The sequence below is a fragment of the Mustela lutreola genome, chromosome 6 (assembly GCF_030435805.1).
Source record: "Mustela lutreola isolate mMusLut2 chromosome 6, mMusLut2.pri, whole genome shotgun sequence".
NCBI classification, from domain to species: domain Eukaryota; kingdom Metazoa; phylum Chordata; class Mammalia; order Carnivora; family Mustelidae; genus Mustela; species Mustela lutreola.
The window spans coordinates 82,008,413-82,025,383 of NC_081295.1; the positions used below are offsets into that span (position 1 = coordinate 82,008,413).

Here is a 16,971-nt window from a genome sequence, read left to right on the forward strand (position 1 = left end):
TCAAGATCTGAGTTCAAAACTTTGCTGGAGATTGATGGGTGGAATAAGATGTTCAAGTGATGAACATGAAGAGAAACAAATCTCTGTAAGGTAAAAATAGACATAGCTAGTAGATCAAGTTGCAAAGGAGTAGAGTTGGAAGAGTTTTTCAATTTCCTTCCCTGGAGAAAATTGTCATCTAGTGTACATAACCCAGATAGAATTTAATCTGGAAGCAAGTAACTGAAAGATGATCTCAAATTCTCACATGAAGATAGGTTTTAGAATATCCTACAGTAAGCTCAAATAGGAGCATTATCAGGAATATACATGACTAATACAAGATGCCCTGGATAGTTTCACTTGACTTGGATTCTTTTCTCACATCTTGACTTTGCCTCTGTGTGGGCACGTAGCTTTCCAACACCTGTTTTACCACACTGGCTGAACATGTGAGCCAAACTGAGTCAGGACTCATGTCTACACCTGTCCATCTGCTGCAAGTGAGCCAGTGAAGGGCAGAACCTGGTCGGTTAAAACATCTGAATGTAACCAAAACTTCTCTTTAGTTTGACTTGGGGGCTTAACTTTAATGCCTTATTTTTTTAGATTGTCATCTTCAAAATTAATACTTTTACTTATTAGTCTAAGAATAAACTATATAAGAAAAAAGAAAAGCATTTAGTTCCTTATAATCCTCGTAGCAGTGAGTGATTTGTATATATTATTATCTCCACAGGCAATCCTACCTGGCTATAACGTCTTCTTTGGATAAATGGAAAAATGGTGTAAAAAAAGTGTTTTACAACTTTAGAAATAAAAAAATACAAGAGAAAAATTAAATTAGATAATAACCTGAAGAAAATCAGCTTATTCCTCAGGATGGATGGTATGAACCAGCTTCACCAAAAGTAGGATATTTCACAGTGTTTTGCTAATGTGGGAATCTTGAAGTATAGTGTTGACAGGTAAAGATGTTGGAAAATATAATGATTTTTAATGTTTTTAAAAGCATGATTTGATTTTAAAGAAACTGTTATTTAGGACCTAGAATGTTTTAATAAATATTCAGAGTAATATTAAAAAAACCCAATTCTATTCTTTATTTTTAAACAAATGTGCATACAGCCTAGAGACAGCATCTGAGATATATGACCATTCATGTTCTTTTTCTTAAATGGTTTTAAAAACAAAAGATCAAATATAGTTAAGTTACGAAGAAAAAAATGTCTTTTCCCTGAAATGCTCCAAGAAGCAGTCATCAAGAATGAACTAGTGAAGTAGAAAAACCAAGCCGAGAAGATGGCAGCAAATGTGAAATGCTGCTGGAAAGCTGGGTCAATTATTTCAGGAGGTGCAGACAGAAATAATATGATTCCAAAAAGCAGATGCTTCTACCTTCTCAGTAGAAACAGATGGGACTTTTGCTGTACCCTGTAGAAGATATTCTACTTTATCATGATAATATCATTAATAGCATTGCATTAGTACATAAAAGTCTGTTTCTTTACAATGTCAAGGAGTGCCTGGCCGGTTCAGTCAGTAGAGCATGTGGCTTTTGATCTCAGGGTTGTGAGTTTGAGCCCCACACTGGGCATAGAGATTACTTTTTAAAAAATAAAAATAAAAAAAGAAGCAAGAAAAGAGGGCTGCATTACAAATAGAAGCAATACATTCAACCAACCACAAGAGAAATAGTAGAAGGACACTTTTACCAAAACCCCTGGTAGCTTAGGAGTAGGAACTGGTGGCCTCATAAAACCCCAGGGATCTAAGAGACCATGGTCCAGAATGAAAGCCACATGCACTCCTCAGGGAAGGCAGGAACAACTTTTGCTTTAAAATTTCAAAATTCTATTATCATGATCTCTTGTTTGATGACTTTTATTTCCCCACATCCTTGCCTCACAAGGGTCACTCAACCGAGTGGTTTGTGTTGTCCCAGTAGTCATGAGGAACGTAGAAGCTCCTTCACTTTAGAGTCAAGTCTGGTCTTCTTTCAAGAGCAGGTGACTTGTTTCTCAAGGGCAGTAGACTTCTTAGTGACACTAATCTGCCACAGGTCATCGGAGAATATAGGAGTGACAGTTAGTGGGTCTGGGTAAGATGTCTCCACATAGCAGCAGTGAGCTCTCATACCCAGGACAGCACTTACAGATGGACCATTGCAGCGTTTAGGAACTTGTCTGGTTTGGGGAGTCTCATGGGCAATGCCCATCCCAAAGACCCCTCTTAGACTTGAGGTTTGAGTGGGGGTAGCAAAGGAACAGTTTCCCATCCACACATTTGTCTTAATGGATTCACCACGGAAGGGCAAAGGCACATGCCCTTTTTCCTTTCTTTTCTCTTTGGGATTGCACTTACAGAGTTGGGTGGAAGTATTGATCCCCTTAAGGACCAGATTGTCTGAGCCCTGAATGGTAAAGGTCTGCATTAGCTCTATGACCCTGGTTTCCAGTGATCCCAGAACAACCTCTTTAACTGGGGACTCATCCTCCATGGTGCAATCATCAGAATTTTGCCAGGGTGAGCAAGGCTATATAGCTTCTCCAGACTAAAACATCTTTCTTTCAACTAAACCATCCCTACACTTATATATCAGAAAATGACTTGAGATTTTGAACAAAATGACTTCCAATATTCTTTCCAGGTCTCTAATTCTTCATCTAAGCTTTTGACTAAAATGAAAATGAACTCCATTGTTGTTTGGAAGTCATGATTATGGGTTGAAACTAAATGCTAAGTCAAGTCTCAGCCTTCAACTGTGACACCAAACTCCCCCACATTAAGTCATCCTCCATCCCTGACAATTTTCCTTTTAATTAAAATGCAGCCTGATAGGCAGAATCTTGGGGTGCATAAAGCAGTTATGTGATTCACTCAACCGTTTGTATGCATGTATGACCTATTTAGCTTTTAAAATCCTATTTAATGCCAAAAACTGCATTAAAGAATTCAAACAAAAGCTTGCAGGGAGTCCCATAATGAGACTGTTTTGATTATTCCAGTGATTAACCCATTTCCTTTCTCTTTGATAATTTCATTTAGAAAAGTAGTCATTTTAAGAACAAGTAGACTTTCTTTTTTGCTTTTCTAGTTTGCTGTGAAACTGGCAAGTGGCCAACGATCTGTGACACTGTAATTATTACAGTTACTTAAAATTTATCAAATCTCTTCAGGTGCAATGGAAATAATTCTCCTTGCCTACCAAGACAAAGCCAAGAAAGGCATGAACAAGACCCAACCTTGCTAAAACACAACAGAAATAACTTCTGGGGACGCTGTTGGAGAACATGGTGGTGCAGAATTGCTGAAGGGTTTTGAGCCACTGCCGCCAGGCATCGGTTCTTCAGCACCCAGCAATCTGCCTCTTCCTCCCATGAGGAGTATCATCCATTCAGGCATGCTTTCCTCACTGAACACTTTTTGAAACGTATGAGTGTCAGCTTCTAATCTAAGTTACTTCTAAATAACTATAGCAGTGTGGCCTCCTTTAGCCTCGGGCGCTGCCCTCCAGGAGCTTATAAGATTCAGCCTGGCCATCCTGGGCAGGGGTTGGGCTTCATCTATATGGGCTCCCGCAGACAGCGACATCTAGTGACCAGAAGAACTGGTTCTCCATTGTGCTGTCAGCTTCCCATCCTGAGGGATGGGCTGGTGTTAGCTCTTTTTTTTTTTTTTTTTTTTCTCCTTTCTTTTTCTTTTTGTTCCGTTTTTCGGTGTTAGCTCTTAAAATCAGGGTGAACACACGTTCAGGTCCGCCTGGGACACACTGGGTCCACACCTATTGTCTAGGCATAATTATTAATAGTGCCAGTTTTCACTCTTGGAAGCCTTAACAGATTGGATAATGAATTACACCGCCGATTTAATGCCTTATTGTAGCTCTCCCATCTATTAGGTGACTTAACACATCACTTTGAGGTAATAAACTCAGGAAGATTAGTCCCCATTGTGTAAAGTAATATTTATCTTTATCTAGACTGAAATTATCCTTCAAGCGTTATGGGATTTTTTTCTAGCTCTAACGCTGAGGCGGGGTGAACAAGCTCATTTGATAGATTTTAGTCTTATCCACACCAGGCCTTTGTCTATCCAGATGGAAGCCCCTAATTTTTGTCTATTCCCAGAGACCTGCTCCCTCTGATCATTAGTTTTCCTTGTTAATCAGCCTGCTGTATAGTGTTTGGACGCGACTGGTCTGGCTGTCTGAGAAGTGACACACAATGGCTAGTCCTTTTAGGCACTGATGTAAGGCCATCTGGTAGGTGTGGGATTTCCCAGCTGTATTATAATTTTTTTGAATTAAACATTTTTGACTACTTAGAGAATAAAGGGCAGAGACACTGCCTAGGCGGCCAATAGCTATCCTTCTGTTTATGCTTGCAGAAAGAAAAAAGACAGAAAAAAAAAGAAAAAGGGAAGAAAGGAATCAAAAAAGAAAGATCAGTGTACATAATTAAGAAGCAGAGCTATAAATTCAGAAACATTAATTGCAAGTAAAAAAATAACTTCATTTTGTTGCTTTTTTATCCCAGGGCCAACCTGAAGGGGTAAACATTTTAAGGGTTTATTAAAAAAAAAAAAAAAACAACTCCCCAGAAGGGTACATTTAAGTGGACCAGTGATTTATTCCTTTCCAAGAAAAGGAATTTTATAGAAAAAAAGTACTTAAGTAGTAGAAGAAAAAACCAGAACATTTTGTAATAGAAATCCTACACTTGTATTTTCTATTTTGAGTATAGAAGTTAGACTCCATTAAAAAAAAAAAAAAAAGGAGTACAAGTGCCTTCCCTGTGCAATGTGTTTTGCTAGACCAAAAAATGGATCCTGTCATTTCAATATTACAGTTTGTTTTCCTATGGAACATCGAGAGAACATAATAAATTACAGCTCTCGTGCTAATCTTACTTGGTTCTCTTTTTTTCTTCATGCTAATAGTCACAAAAATCACTCAAGTGCTGCCTTATCTTACCTTTGCAAGAATTTCCAAGCATTTAGGAAACCGAGTTCTTTCCCACAGGAAACAGAATTCGCACGGGGGAGACTGAGTAAACATGCCGCACGCATTTATCGCGTATAGTCTCTGGACTCCAAGCATTTAAGAACTGCTGGGCCTTTGGACAGATCCTGGGTTGAAGTTTCAAATATATTTCATCTTTGATGAAAGAACCTCCTCAACAAAGTGAACAGCACATTATCTTTATTATTTTTTCATCTTTGTGTTTTTTCAAGGAAAAGGCTTTTTCTTGAGCTAAGTCACATTTGGAGGCAAATTCTTAGTGTTAAGTGCATCGGGTTGTATTTATAAAGGTAGAGCATACTGGACCTCAGCTGACGGGTACGCTAAAGGATCGGTGTGATACTATTCCTATTCTCCTGGGAAAACAAAGGGGGTGTTTTTCTTTTAAAAATTTTTTAAATATGTAACTCAGGTCTTTGAAGCTCGCTTAATTTTCAAGGTCCGATTATGAACGCACATGACAGGAACACGTGAATTTATATACATCGTCTCGAAGTACTGAAGGGGTTGCTAGTGGCTGCGGTCAGAGGGGTAAGGACAATGACAAGATACCGTGTGGGTCCGGAGCAGAGACACAAAACAGCCCTTCTCAATAAACGCTGTGTTCTGGAAGAGCACTCCTCTTTTAAGCCTGGCATTGCGCCAAGGGCAGGATACACAGAACTTTCTCCTTTATAAGACCCTTGTTTCTTGGGGGAACATTCGTGTCATTCTACATATGTTTTAAACACAGGCTTGGAGGCCGTAGCCCCAGAGCCTTCTTAAGCGTTCAGATAAAAGAATGAATTTTGCAAATTACAAAGGTGCTCAGTTTGGCTTTTCAAAACTACAGCTCTGAGGCCAACTGTGCCCGTCCTAATTTGGAAATATTTTCTTTCTGGTTTTTATTTTGACATGGATCCTGCTATCTACTTTCATGGCTATTTCCAGCATCCCTTGGGAGCTCCTTCCACGGTCGTCATAGTGCAAACACTCAAGAAAACCAAGAACTCAGTGCTTTCATAAAGCATTTATTTTTATTTGAAAACATTATACAGGCATTACATTGCCACAGCCAGTCCATAGGGGAGCATGCAAATATCAAAAATGGAAAGTTTGTTCAACTTATCGGTGTAAATCTCCTTTTTGGTTCAGATTTTCCACTTTCGGTGCCTGGATTAGTGTGCTTGTTATGTGGCTTGACAATAGAATCCTACCCATGGGGTAAAAATCGGTCCTGGTAGCTAGCTGGGGACTACTAAGTGGTTATAACTCAAAAACAAACCCAAAACAAACAATACTACACGCTCGTCAAAAGGTTAATAGCACAAGTTAGCAATATCTAAACTAAACATTGAAACATTTTCATGGGACACAGTGGTGCAAATTTTTCCATTGCTTGGTCTACCTGGTTGTGTATTACAGAGTCTGGAGCCGTGGGAAGGTGTGACCAAGGCAAGGGCTGAACCCAGTGGCGCAGGTTTTCAGGGAGGAAGTGAGAACCAGCACTGATCCCTAGCGGGTTGAGGGGCGCTGTGGTTTGCTTATCCAATCCAGTTCTATACAAGTTGCTAAAGTCTCACTTGTGGAGGAGAGGGTGGTGGCAGGGGTCGGAGGGGGGGGGTGCGGCGAAAAGCTGAACTTTCTGCTGGTGTCTACTGAGGCTGTGAGATTTCAGAAATGAAAACAGCTAGAGTTAATGTTGCCCTATTCCCAGTTCCCACCCGCTCCCAAAGGACTAGTGCTTTTGCACAGAGAAGAGATCATTCTTTGTTATTTTCTTTTCTGTCCGAAGGGTCCATTCGGGACTCCTGATCTCAGACGGTACAATATGTTATCAGCTTTTTTAACTGGAGACAAACCAACACAGTGAAGGACTCCAGTGACGTGAAGGTCTTGTGCACAAGGACACTGGATGGTAAAGGGCATACAGCGAGTTCACCTTAACATTCACACTTGGTTTCCATACAATGGAGTCAATTAAAATATCCTAGGAAATAATCCAAATGGCCAGTTCTAGCCATCTGTTGATTGCAAACCTTTTCGAAATTTTAATTTTAAAAAACTTCCCAGTCCACTGAATTGACTTGGAATAGCTTCATCCACTTGTTTCTCATAAGACTTTACTAAGTGTCTACAAATTAGTGTCATAAGAATGAATAAAAAAGACTAAAACATTTGGCTTTAAAATAAATACTAAAAATGCAATAAATCAAGCAAATTATGCCAACCGAAGGAATGTAAACACAAAAATAAAACCACAGTCTTTAAAGGTCTTCAGATCTGAATGGACAAAATATTCAGAGAAAGGTATTTAATTGGCTTAAAAGGTAGCAGAGAGCAGACACTGGCAAGTTGTTATGACATTGTATTTTTTTTCCTCCAAAAATAAAGCATATTTCTGAGGGGGCTGAACAGAGATGACCATCAACTCTGCATATCTGAGGAGATAATTTTTCTTCCCTATCTCCAGGGGCAGGACTGCACCCCCTGGGTAGAAGGCAGGCAGAGGGGCCCCCTGCTGCTGACCAGCCATCAGGGGACCTGTTTGCCTGCCCAGGATTTAGGCCTTGGGCAGGCTCTATGGGAATCCTGATGGGGCTGCAATCTGTCCTACTTCACGCGGGCCCCTCTGGTGGTTTGCTTTGTTTGTTTAAGATGTATTGATCTGAACTGCCCACAGTTTCATAAGCATTTATTTTTCCTTTACAATCCCTGTACTCCATCGTGGATTTTTTTACATGGTATTGAAACCAGCCAAACTTAAAGACTATTTCACATACTGACACATGAAATTTATTCCAAATCGTAGAGGTCTGTGGTGCTTCTTGATTCTGTGTGTATGTGTCTGTGTGTTGAAAAAAATAGTTATTTTAAGGGCAACACAATTACACTAGTAACATATCCCTCAAAGCCTCAAAGCCTTATCAGGATCCTGTGATGTTCTCTGTATCCCTAAGCATATGGCGTTGATATATTCTGCGGTTGAAGGGATGCCAAATACGACCAGGAGGCCATGCTTTTCATCCACACCATCTTTATCACTACCAGTGGTCAGATCAATCCAGCCATCGTCACAGACTGCTCCACATCAGCACCTTGACTTTGTTGGGAGGCCACGCAACCGATGAAACCCCACAATGAGGGTGATGTCCATGCTGGTGGAGCTTAAAAAGGGTGTCACACAATTTAAGAGAGCAGGGGCCATGGCTTCTTCCAATGACTTGAATAATTTCCATAGTGTCACTAAAGAAATCTAGGAATTAAAGGTAAAATCAAATACATTTTTGGAAGAGAGGGTATAGAAAGGGGCAGAAAGATTTTATATATATATATATACATATATATGTATATACATATATAACCCTAAATGCACATGATATTATTATTTCTGGGGTTTCCTATGAGCCTCAGAAATGGAACATTCCTTATCCTGTTATTACAGGGACTTCATTAGCAGAATTATGTGGTACAACAAAAAGGCAATGGCCCGGAGTAATCAGAGATGGAAATATAAAAAGGCTCAAGTGTTTTATATCTATTCCTAGAATAGAGAATTATATGGTCAGTTGCCCCTCCCCACAAGGGTCCCAGCACAAAATTCTTATCGAGCAGGCAATCCAACAGGTAACAGAGGAAACCATCAGCCACCAGGTCCCTAGGCTAAGGAAACTTCTCAGGGGTGGAGCTCCTGTGGCACGCAGCGCTCATATAGACTGTGCAAAAAAATAAAGTATGATTCTTAAAAAGTGACTTGCCATAGAAAAGGGGGACTTCTGTTAACTACACGTGGGTCTGGCGATAGTTCTCGTCAGGAGTACAAAACAACCTCCTGAAAGTTAGTGTAATAACAGTAACAATAATAATACAAATAATAACAATACTTGCTTTTAATTCAAAAGTTTTCACAGTAATTAATGCAGGAGGGTCGCGATCAGGATACACACTAGCTAGGCGTCTTGCTAAGTCAGGTGGGTTGGAGCCCGTGTCTCCATGGATGGTTAGCTTGTGCCTCTCACAGGCTTTCAGATTTGCTACCTTTCAGTCCACCTGTGTACACACACCTAATAAATACCTTTCTCTATGTACAATACGGAGATGAAGGGCGAACAACGTGGCCACGGAGGTGACTTCAGTGGGTGGGAGGGCCTCGTCCTAGGCCACACGCACGTGGGGCTCCTCTTCGGTCTCCTGGCCCAGGCTGGTATAGGTGACCGAGGGCTCCACCTGAGCTGTGGCCGGTAAGTCCACGACGGGGCCCGAAGGATTGCGGAACTGCTTGTACACTCGGGGGTCCTGGGCTATGTATGTGGAGGTGGAGGAGTAGAGGACCAGCCCGATGAGGATGGTGAAGAAAGACAGGAGATAAAGCCCTGAAAACTGAAGAACACGACAGCAAAGTCACTCAGCCATTCAGAGCAGAGCTGCCCCCATGGGAACGAGGCCCCGAGGGACCCAGGAAGAGCATTTGCCCAGCCGAGCAGGTGCCTTGACAGGCTGGCCAAGGCTCCTGATGGGACATGTAATGTTCTCTTCCTAAACTGCCTCACTCCTATTGATTCTCCTTATCTTTTTCCTCGGCTCTGCAGCGAACACAGAAGAACACTTATCTAATTGTCCCTAAAGTGCCAGTCTGAGTCCCTGATGTGGGAGAGCTAGTTAAGCACAAATTAAAACACATTGAGTTGAAAGCAAACAAAACCAAACAAAACAATCTCGATATCCCTTTACAAAACCTTGGTTGTTTGTGGCTTCATTAAACCCGGAAGAAATAGAGATGTTCCATTTAAGGTTGTAATGAAGCCATAAACACCGAATCCCTCCCTGACACAGCTGCACTGGGTACTCTTGTTGTGCCTTCATCCAGTTTAGACACTATTTGTGTTCTTCATAGGAACTGCTACCGACTTTTGTAACTATCTTTGCAAGAAGAGATTATCCTTAGGTCGAGAAAAAGTAGTAAGCATGCCATCCAAGCTCCACTAATCTGGAAACAATCAGAGCTGCATATGTAGCATTCTGCTTCCTAAAGTATTTGCTTGAAAATTTATTGAGATTTGTGGGGGGGAGGGGAGAAAATATTGGTTTATACCAGGGCTTGAGAATTTATGTATGTTTTCAAAAAACTACAACATCTGGACCTTTTTTTTTTTTTTTAAAGAACTTTTATTTATTTATTTGATAGAGAGAGAGAGAGAGAGAGAGCATGAGAAGGCAGAGTAACAGGTAGAGGGACAGGGAGAAGCAGTCTCCCTGACAAGCAAGGAGCCAGATGTGGGCCCTGATCCCAGGACTCTGGGAACAAGATGTGACCGAAGGCAATCACTCAATCAACTGAGCCACCCAGGTGCCCCGCTTCTGGGCCTTCTTGAGCAGTTACACTGGAAGCTGTTCCTTGAGTATCTACTGAGGTGGAGGGGAGTAAGGTTACAACACAAGTGTTGTCATTTCCATTTCACTCATTCGTTCATTCATTCATTTGTTCACTCATTCAGCAAACAGTTTCTTTTATGCCCTTCTATAGCAAACATGGAACTATATACTGGGGAATAAGAAATGAGAACCTATGGCCAAGGGCTTAAACATCTGGATGGAGAGACAGAGGTACAGGCAGACAAAACACAATGCATTTGTGAATGCCAAATCCCATTTTAGTCAAGAGCTGTTGTTCCAGCCTTGACTACATGCTGCATCCATGGCAAACAGAAGACCAGTTTGATTGGATTTTCCTATTCATTTTTCATGCTCTTATTCTAACAGAACTGAAAACTGCTGAAAAGACAAAAATTAACTGGAAGCTGGAAGAACAACAGGAAGAGGATGCAGAGTCTATAAAGTACGTCGCAAGGCTATAATAGTTCAAAGAGAGCTACAGCAGAAAAGACATCCCTGAGGTGAAGAGTCCATTACAGTGGTGTTTTTTTTCTTTTCCTTCTTCTTCTCCTTTTCCCGGCTACTGCTCCTCCTCCCCTTCACCCCCTTCCCCACCCTTTCCTCCTCTTTTTTTCTCTCTCCTTCTTTTGACCCCCCTCCGTCTCTCTCTCTTTAGCAGCAGCAAGGTAGCTAGGACTAAAGACAGCTTTCTGATTTTCTTTCTAGATCATTCCTCACCCTGTCTTTCAATTCCTTTACTTGTAGTCAAACGATGTGATAATCCTTCCTCAGGTGGATTTATAGACTAGATTCAGCTTGTAACAACTTCACTTGAATAACTTGAAACAACCAATTCAGTTTTTCCCAATGAAAAGAAGTGCACTTTATTCTTTGATCCGTGAATTTGTTGGCAAGGTGAAATGGGAGGAAAAGAAGACCATCAGATCGATTGCAGGTGATCTCAGAAAACCAATTTACCCCACACCTGCTTCCTGAAATTCTACATTCAAGAGCGGCAGTCTTTACCTGAAACTCTGGTGAATGAAAAGGGTTTGTTCCCAACACTAAAATAATTTCAAATATTTTGTTAATGACTTTCATTTCCAAACTCCACAGACATGTCCCTAGTCTCAAGTGAAGAGCCATGCTGCTCGTAGGTGTGAGCTGGCCTCTACGTCGGCAGCCGAAGGCGGGGAGGAAATTCCACACTGCCTTCTACCCACACTTTGGATTCAAATCTCAGCTCCCCTACTTTCTAGCTGTCATTTTGGACAAGTACGTTAACCTCCTCAGGTCCAAGTTGCCTTATCAGTGAAGTAAGGCTAATAATTGTTATCTATATACAGGTAGCTATATAAAGAGTGGCTGTAAAGATTAAACTTGATAAAGCAGATAAAAACTTTAACCGATGCCTACCTTGTAACAAGCATTCAATCCTATCACCTTTGTTGTCATGAGTACTGTTTTGTCGTTAATGTCTACAGCCTTATCTTATAATGAGTGGTCACATATGAAACACTTTTATGTAATCATTGATTACATTGCCTTTCTCCCTTAACTATGGGACTGTGTCTTTCTCCACCAGTGTCAAGTGTAGAGCCTGGCATAGTGTCGACATCTGCTAAGTGTCCTTTGTTCTTTGTATTTTGAGTAAATGAACAAATTTAACCACGTAGAAGTTTCAGATTAAAGAAACAAACAGTAAAAAGTTAGCCTGTATCAGTGGTATACTTCAATTTTTTAACTTTAAACTGGATAATCCAGTGCCCTTTCTCATACATACAATGGCAAACAAAAATTCATTGAAAGGGAAGTCAGAATATTGACCCTTAATCATTAACTTCAAAAGTCATCTTCAAACCTAGGGTCAGTCAGAGGAGAATGACCAGACAACAAATGGGGAGGGACGATGCAAGAGTCTGGGTCAAAGATGGGGGCTGCTGATCAGTGGATTGGCACAGGACGTTTCATAAACTCGGGATGGACGGGACTTGGCAATGCGGGAGGAGGGACCGGAAAGGATCTCATGAGCAGTATCCTGCAACCAGGACGTGAATTCCTCTCAATTCCTCCTTTCAGTTCTAATTGTCTTCCTTGATCAAGACGACAAATATTTACAAATCCGTCTTTGTAAAGCTAATACTCTTGTCATTGTATGAACATATACCTGAATCATCTCTTCTGGACATGGAGCCAACAAGTTGAATGATACTTCCATTACCTAGGGTTCTCCTGGGACTCAGCTTTAGAATGACAGCACATATTTTACTTCCCATGCATTTCCATTTATTTCATGCAGAAGTCACTCTAACATTGTTCAAAATACAGATAGCATGGGATTTTATATGACAGAGGCATCCTGGAAGTCACCCAAGAGTTTTTATTCATAGATGGTAGACAAAATCTTATTTAGCATGCATGTCCAAAAGGGAACAGAAAGATATGCATTATGAGTCATCTGGATAAATACTGAATATTAGAAATCATGGAGGAAAGATCTGATTTTCTTTTCTCTTTTTGGATTGACAAAAAAAAAGAAAACTGAATCAGGATCCCTGATAGGATGATTCCCAGGTTTGTATGCTGCACTTAGCCTGATAGCGCATTCTTTAAAAAAAAAAAAAAAAATTCTGTATATTCTAGGCTGCCTATGTCATTTGGTACAAAGAAATACTCATGCCTAGTTGCCTAACCAAAGAACAAGGAGTGCCCTGGGCACTAGAGGAGGCCTGAAGTTACACACAGGACAGGGTTCAGGTGGAAGCTGGCTATCCCCACTGACGAGCACAGGCTGTTAGTGGATGTGTGCACGGTGGTCCCAGTCAGTGGTAGCCCATCAGAAGATGCTCTATGTTCCATGTTGTAGACACACTCACACCTGCGTTTACCCAACCCGAAGCTTTGTGAAGCTGAGAAGGGGTGGGCCGGCACTAACATGACCACGCTGCCCACAATGTTCACTTTGCTGCTGTCTTTTCCATCCTGATGGGTCTCTTTGCTAACAAGGGTCAGAAAACTCTCATGGCACATAATGAGAATGACTGTGTGTTGCTTAAAGCAATGTGCCTGGGACATGAGCCATCATCCAGAAAGGGGTAGCTTGGAAGACTGATGATAAGACTTTATAATGTTCCTCAGCCTCCAGTGAGGGATTAAACCTCGCTCTAAGGGGGCCTGGGTGGCTCAGTTGTTAAGTGTCTGCCCTCGGCTCAGGTCATGATGCCAGAGTCCTGGGATCAAGCCTCACATCGGGCTCCCGGCTCAGCAGAGAGCCTGCCTCTCCCTCTCCCACGCCCCCTGCTTGTGCTTCCTCTCTTGCTGTGTCTCTCTCTGTCAAATAAATAAATTCTTAAAACAAACAAACAAACAAAAAAACCCTAGCTCTAGCCACTGGCATCTCAATATGATTATTATTTAGCTAATGGGACATTCAGCATATCAGTTAAGGACAGACACAAATTTTCCTTTTGGCTTTGGTATTGAACATTAAAGCAGTTTTAATAAGCTAATGACATGAGTGAGTCTTAAGCCTATACCAGTAAGAAACTACATGGTTTGAAAGCCATTTCAGATTTTACTTACAAATATAGAATAATAGAGGAAGAGGGCAATTTTCAAGGGCATCTTTCCTTTTCTAGCGTGACCAAGAGGAGGGCAGGGGTGAGCAGAGAAGAATGTGGTCAATGCTCAGAAAGGTGGAAGGGTTCAAGGATGAAGTGACTTTGGGTTAAAGCTCTGCTTTTACTCAATTTATGTCTGAGCCACTTCTGTATGATGGGCCTGCTTCTTTCTTCTTCCCTGGGGGGTGCACTCTTGGTGCAGGCTTCTGTATAATATGGCTTTTCTAAGACTACTGATGTTGGGCTCTGGTCATTTTTGCTCAGCGACTGCACTGGGGCCTATTAATGACCAGAATGAATTTTTATTTCATAGATAATACAAAGTCAAAATAGATAATACAAAGTTAAAAGACTCTTTTAGCTCTTAAAGGGAGATATAGGGTAGTTCTATCTCCAGAAAAGAAACAGAGTCAATGGAAAAAAGGAACTATGTCGCTTGTGATATGTAGACGAAAGATCTGGAAACGAGTAGATGGTGAGGTTTCCTAGGAAACCGGGGTACAGGGGAATGAGATTTGGGTAGAGCTCCTGGAGTTATCTGACAAAAAAGGAGAGATTTAAATTTAGATCCAGTTTTGTCTAACTTGGAGAGCCAAGGAACCTCAGAGAAAATGCGATTGGAAGGAGGTAGAAAAGAAGGTCAAATTAGAAAGAAAAGAGACACAGGTCAAGAGAGTTCCTTGATAGCCAGGAGGAAGGGGGACTGCATAACTAGATACCCAGAAAAGGAATAATTCCCTAAATTAACCACCCAGCGTGTATTCTTTCTCTCTCCATCTCTCACTTTTAACCTCCATACACACACACACACGCACACGCACACGCACATGCATGCCCACACACCTGTGAGCCATGACTGCTGACCTGATAGGACCTGCTTTCTGAACTTGAGAGAAGATAAGTGGGGGAGAGAACACTATCCCTAAAGCCTTCTCATTTGTGGTAGGTGAGCAAAGGACAATATTTTCAAACCGTCGCGTGTTCCCAAGGCCATCTGTAAAGTGTGGAGGAAAGAAATAGCAGTATCTCAGACCAGGCCTCATCTTGAAGGCATTATTGCTAAAACATAAAAAGACATGTCTTGGGGCGCCTGGATAGCTCAGTGGGTTAAAGCCTCTGCCTTTGGCTCGGGTCATGATCCCAGCGTCCTGGGATCGAGCCCCACATCGGGCTCTCTGCTCAGCAGGGAGCCTGCTTCCTCCTCTCTCTCTGCCTGCCTCTCTGCTTACTTGTGGTCTCTGTCTGTCAAATAAATAAATAAAATCTTAAAAAAAAAAAATAAAAATAAAAAGACATGTCTTGCCCCAGAAAAGGGGCTCTATTGGATGCAAGGCTGCTGCTGCAAGAGGCATTCCATTTGGAAACTTGACAATGGTAATCGTTGAAAGTGGTTTCTGCACTGCACTGAAATTCAAGGACATTTCTAAGTGTCCTTCTCATGCATGACTTTTCACATACACAAAGGAAAACAAAAGATACGTGGCTACAATAATGATTTCCTTTTTGTTCTTATTTGTTTCTTTTTTGAAAGAGACACAGAGGTAATTAAATCTTTCCACATTTTTAACTCTTTAGCAGAAAATACCTAGGAGGATAGAGGTTGGGAATTTGCAAACTTAGCGGTTGCTTCAAAGGTCAATATAACCATGGGTAAGTAGAACAAGAAAGGGCAGTAACTGGTCATTCCCAAGGTCAGATGGCACAGACTGGTATATGTGAGGTTCAAAAGCTGTCGGGAAGAATTTCCATGCAGGGAGATTGGTCTGGCAAGTTCAGCAGCAAGTTGTGCCTGGGAAAAATTAGACTTCTCATTAGGTTTGTGAAAACTATCCTGAATGATCTACAATGTAAAATAGTGTTCTTTACTTATACCTCCATCCTCTGTGATATAAAATGCACACACAATGGTAAATCAATTGGCACATCTAACCGTGATTTCTAGAGACAGAACAAATAATTAAGTCCATTCTGATTCCAACAGAAAACCAGGTTATGCAGCTGGAGATCCTTGGTACCACAGTAACCGAAAGACTCATCAGGTACTAATGCAAATGCTAGTTATGAGAGAATCACAATTAAATATAATACTATGTAAATATAATGCCATAGCAGAGTTTTTAAATCCAAGTATTATGGGTTGATAAAATTGGCTTTTATAACTATGGGTTCCCATCTGAGATGTGAGTTGAAGAGTGGACCCTTTGGGCCACGACTAATCTGCCAGGTGCCCTGGGGTGGAAGGGAGAGGACCCCTCACCGAGGAGAGCTCATCTCTCGGCAGCTGTGTGTATCTCAGCCGGTTGTGGACCACACCTTGAGCTTGGGAGTGCCGTGGTGAGGAGCAGAACCAGGAGAGGCTGGTCCTTGCTGGGCAGGCTGTCAGCCACAGTCTGCCTGGGATCCTGTGAGGAAAGGCTCTCCCCTGGGCCTGATCTATTGCTGCTGGGTCTGAGCCAATTCTTATTCGGGCAAGGCAACTAGACAGACTTGGCTCCACAGAAATGCCAACATAAACAAGTTGCTGTTTGACCTCCTAATTCTGGCTCTGCATTAAACTAACAAGATCTTTTTTATTATTAGTAAGAGTATTACAAATAAAAAAGTTTGGCTCCTGAGTTTACTGAACTGGAAACACACTGCCTGGAAAGGCCAGAGCTTTTTCAAATTCTTTAGAACTGCCTTATTGCTGTTCTGTCTCCTACTCTTACCTCCTTGTATTTCTCATCCCCTCTTTTCATTCCTTTTTTTTTTTAAAGACTTTATTTATTTATTTATTTATTTGAGAGAGAGAGAGAGAGAGAGAATGAGAGGGGAGAAGGTCTGAGGGAGAAGCAGACTCCCCATGGAGCTGGGAGCCCAGTATGGGACTTGATCCCAGGACTGCTGAAGGCAGTTGCTCAACCAACTGAGCCACCCAGGCTGCCCCTCATTCCCCCCCCCCCTTTTTTTTTTTTAAAGAAAAGGGCTAAATTTTTCTGGTTAAATACTGCAATATTT

General features: G+C 41.5%; 1 protein-coding gene across 2 annotated transcripts in view; it reads right to left on the reverse strand.

The window, feature by feature from the left end:
* Positions 1–6,005: 6,005 nt before the first annotated feature.
* SLC35F1 (solute carrier family 35 member F1) overlaps positions 6,006–16,971 on the reverse strand; it is a 394,657-nt gene continuing 383,691 nt past the window's right edge. The window contains exons 8-9 of one of the 2 annotated variants that reach the window (XR_009354673.1): positions 9,057–9,361; positions 6,006–8,237 (exon numbers count right to left, since the gene is read on the reverse strand). Coding sequence is in view for 1 of the 2 variants with exons in the window: in XM_059177729.1 (XP_059033712.1) it covers positions 9,137–9,361 (225 nt within the window). In the remaining variant the exon portion in view is untranslated. Of the gene's footprint in view, positions 9,362–16,971 lie in introns of both variants that reach the window. The other variant, XM_059177729.1, reaches the window with a different exon arrangement.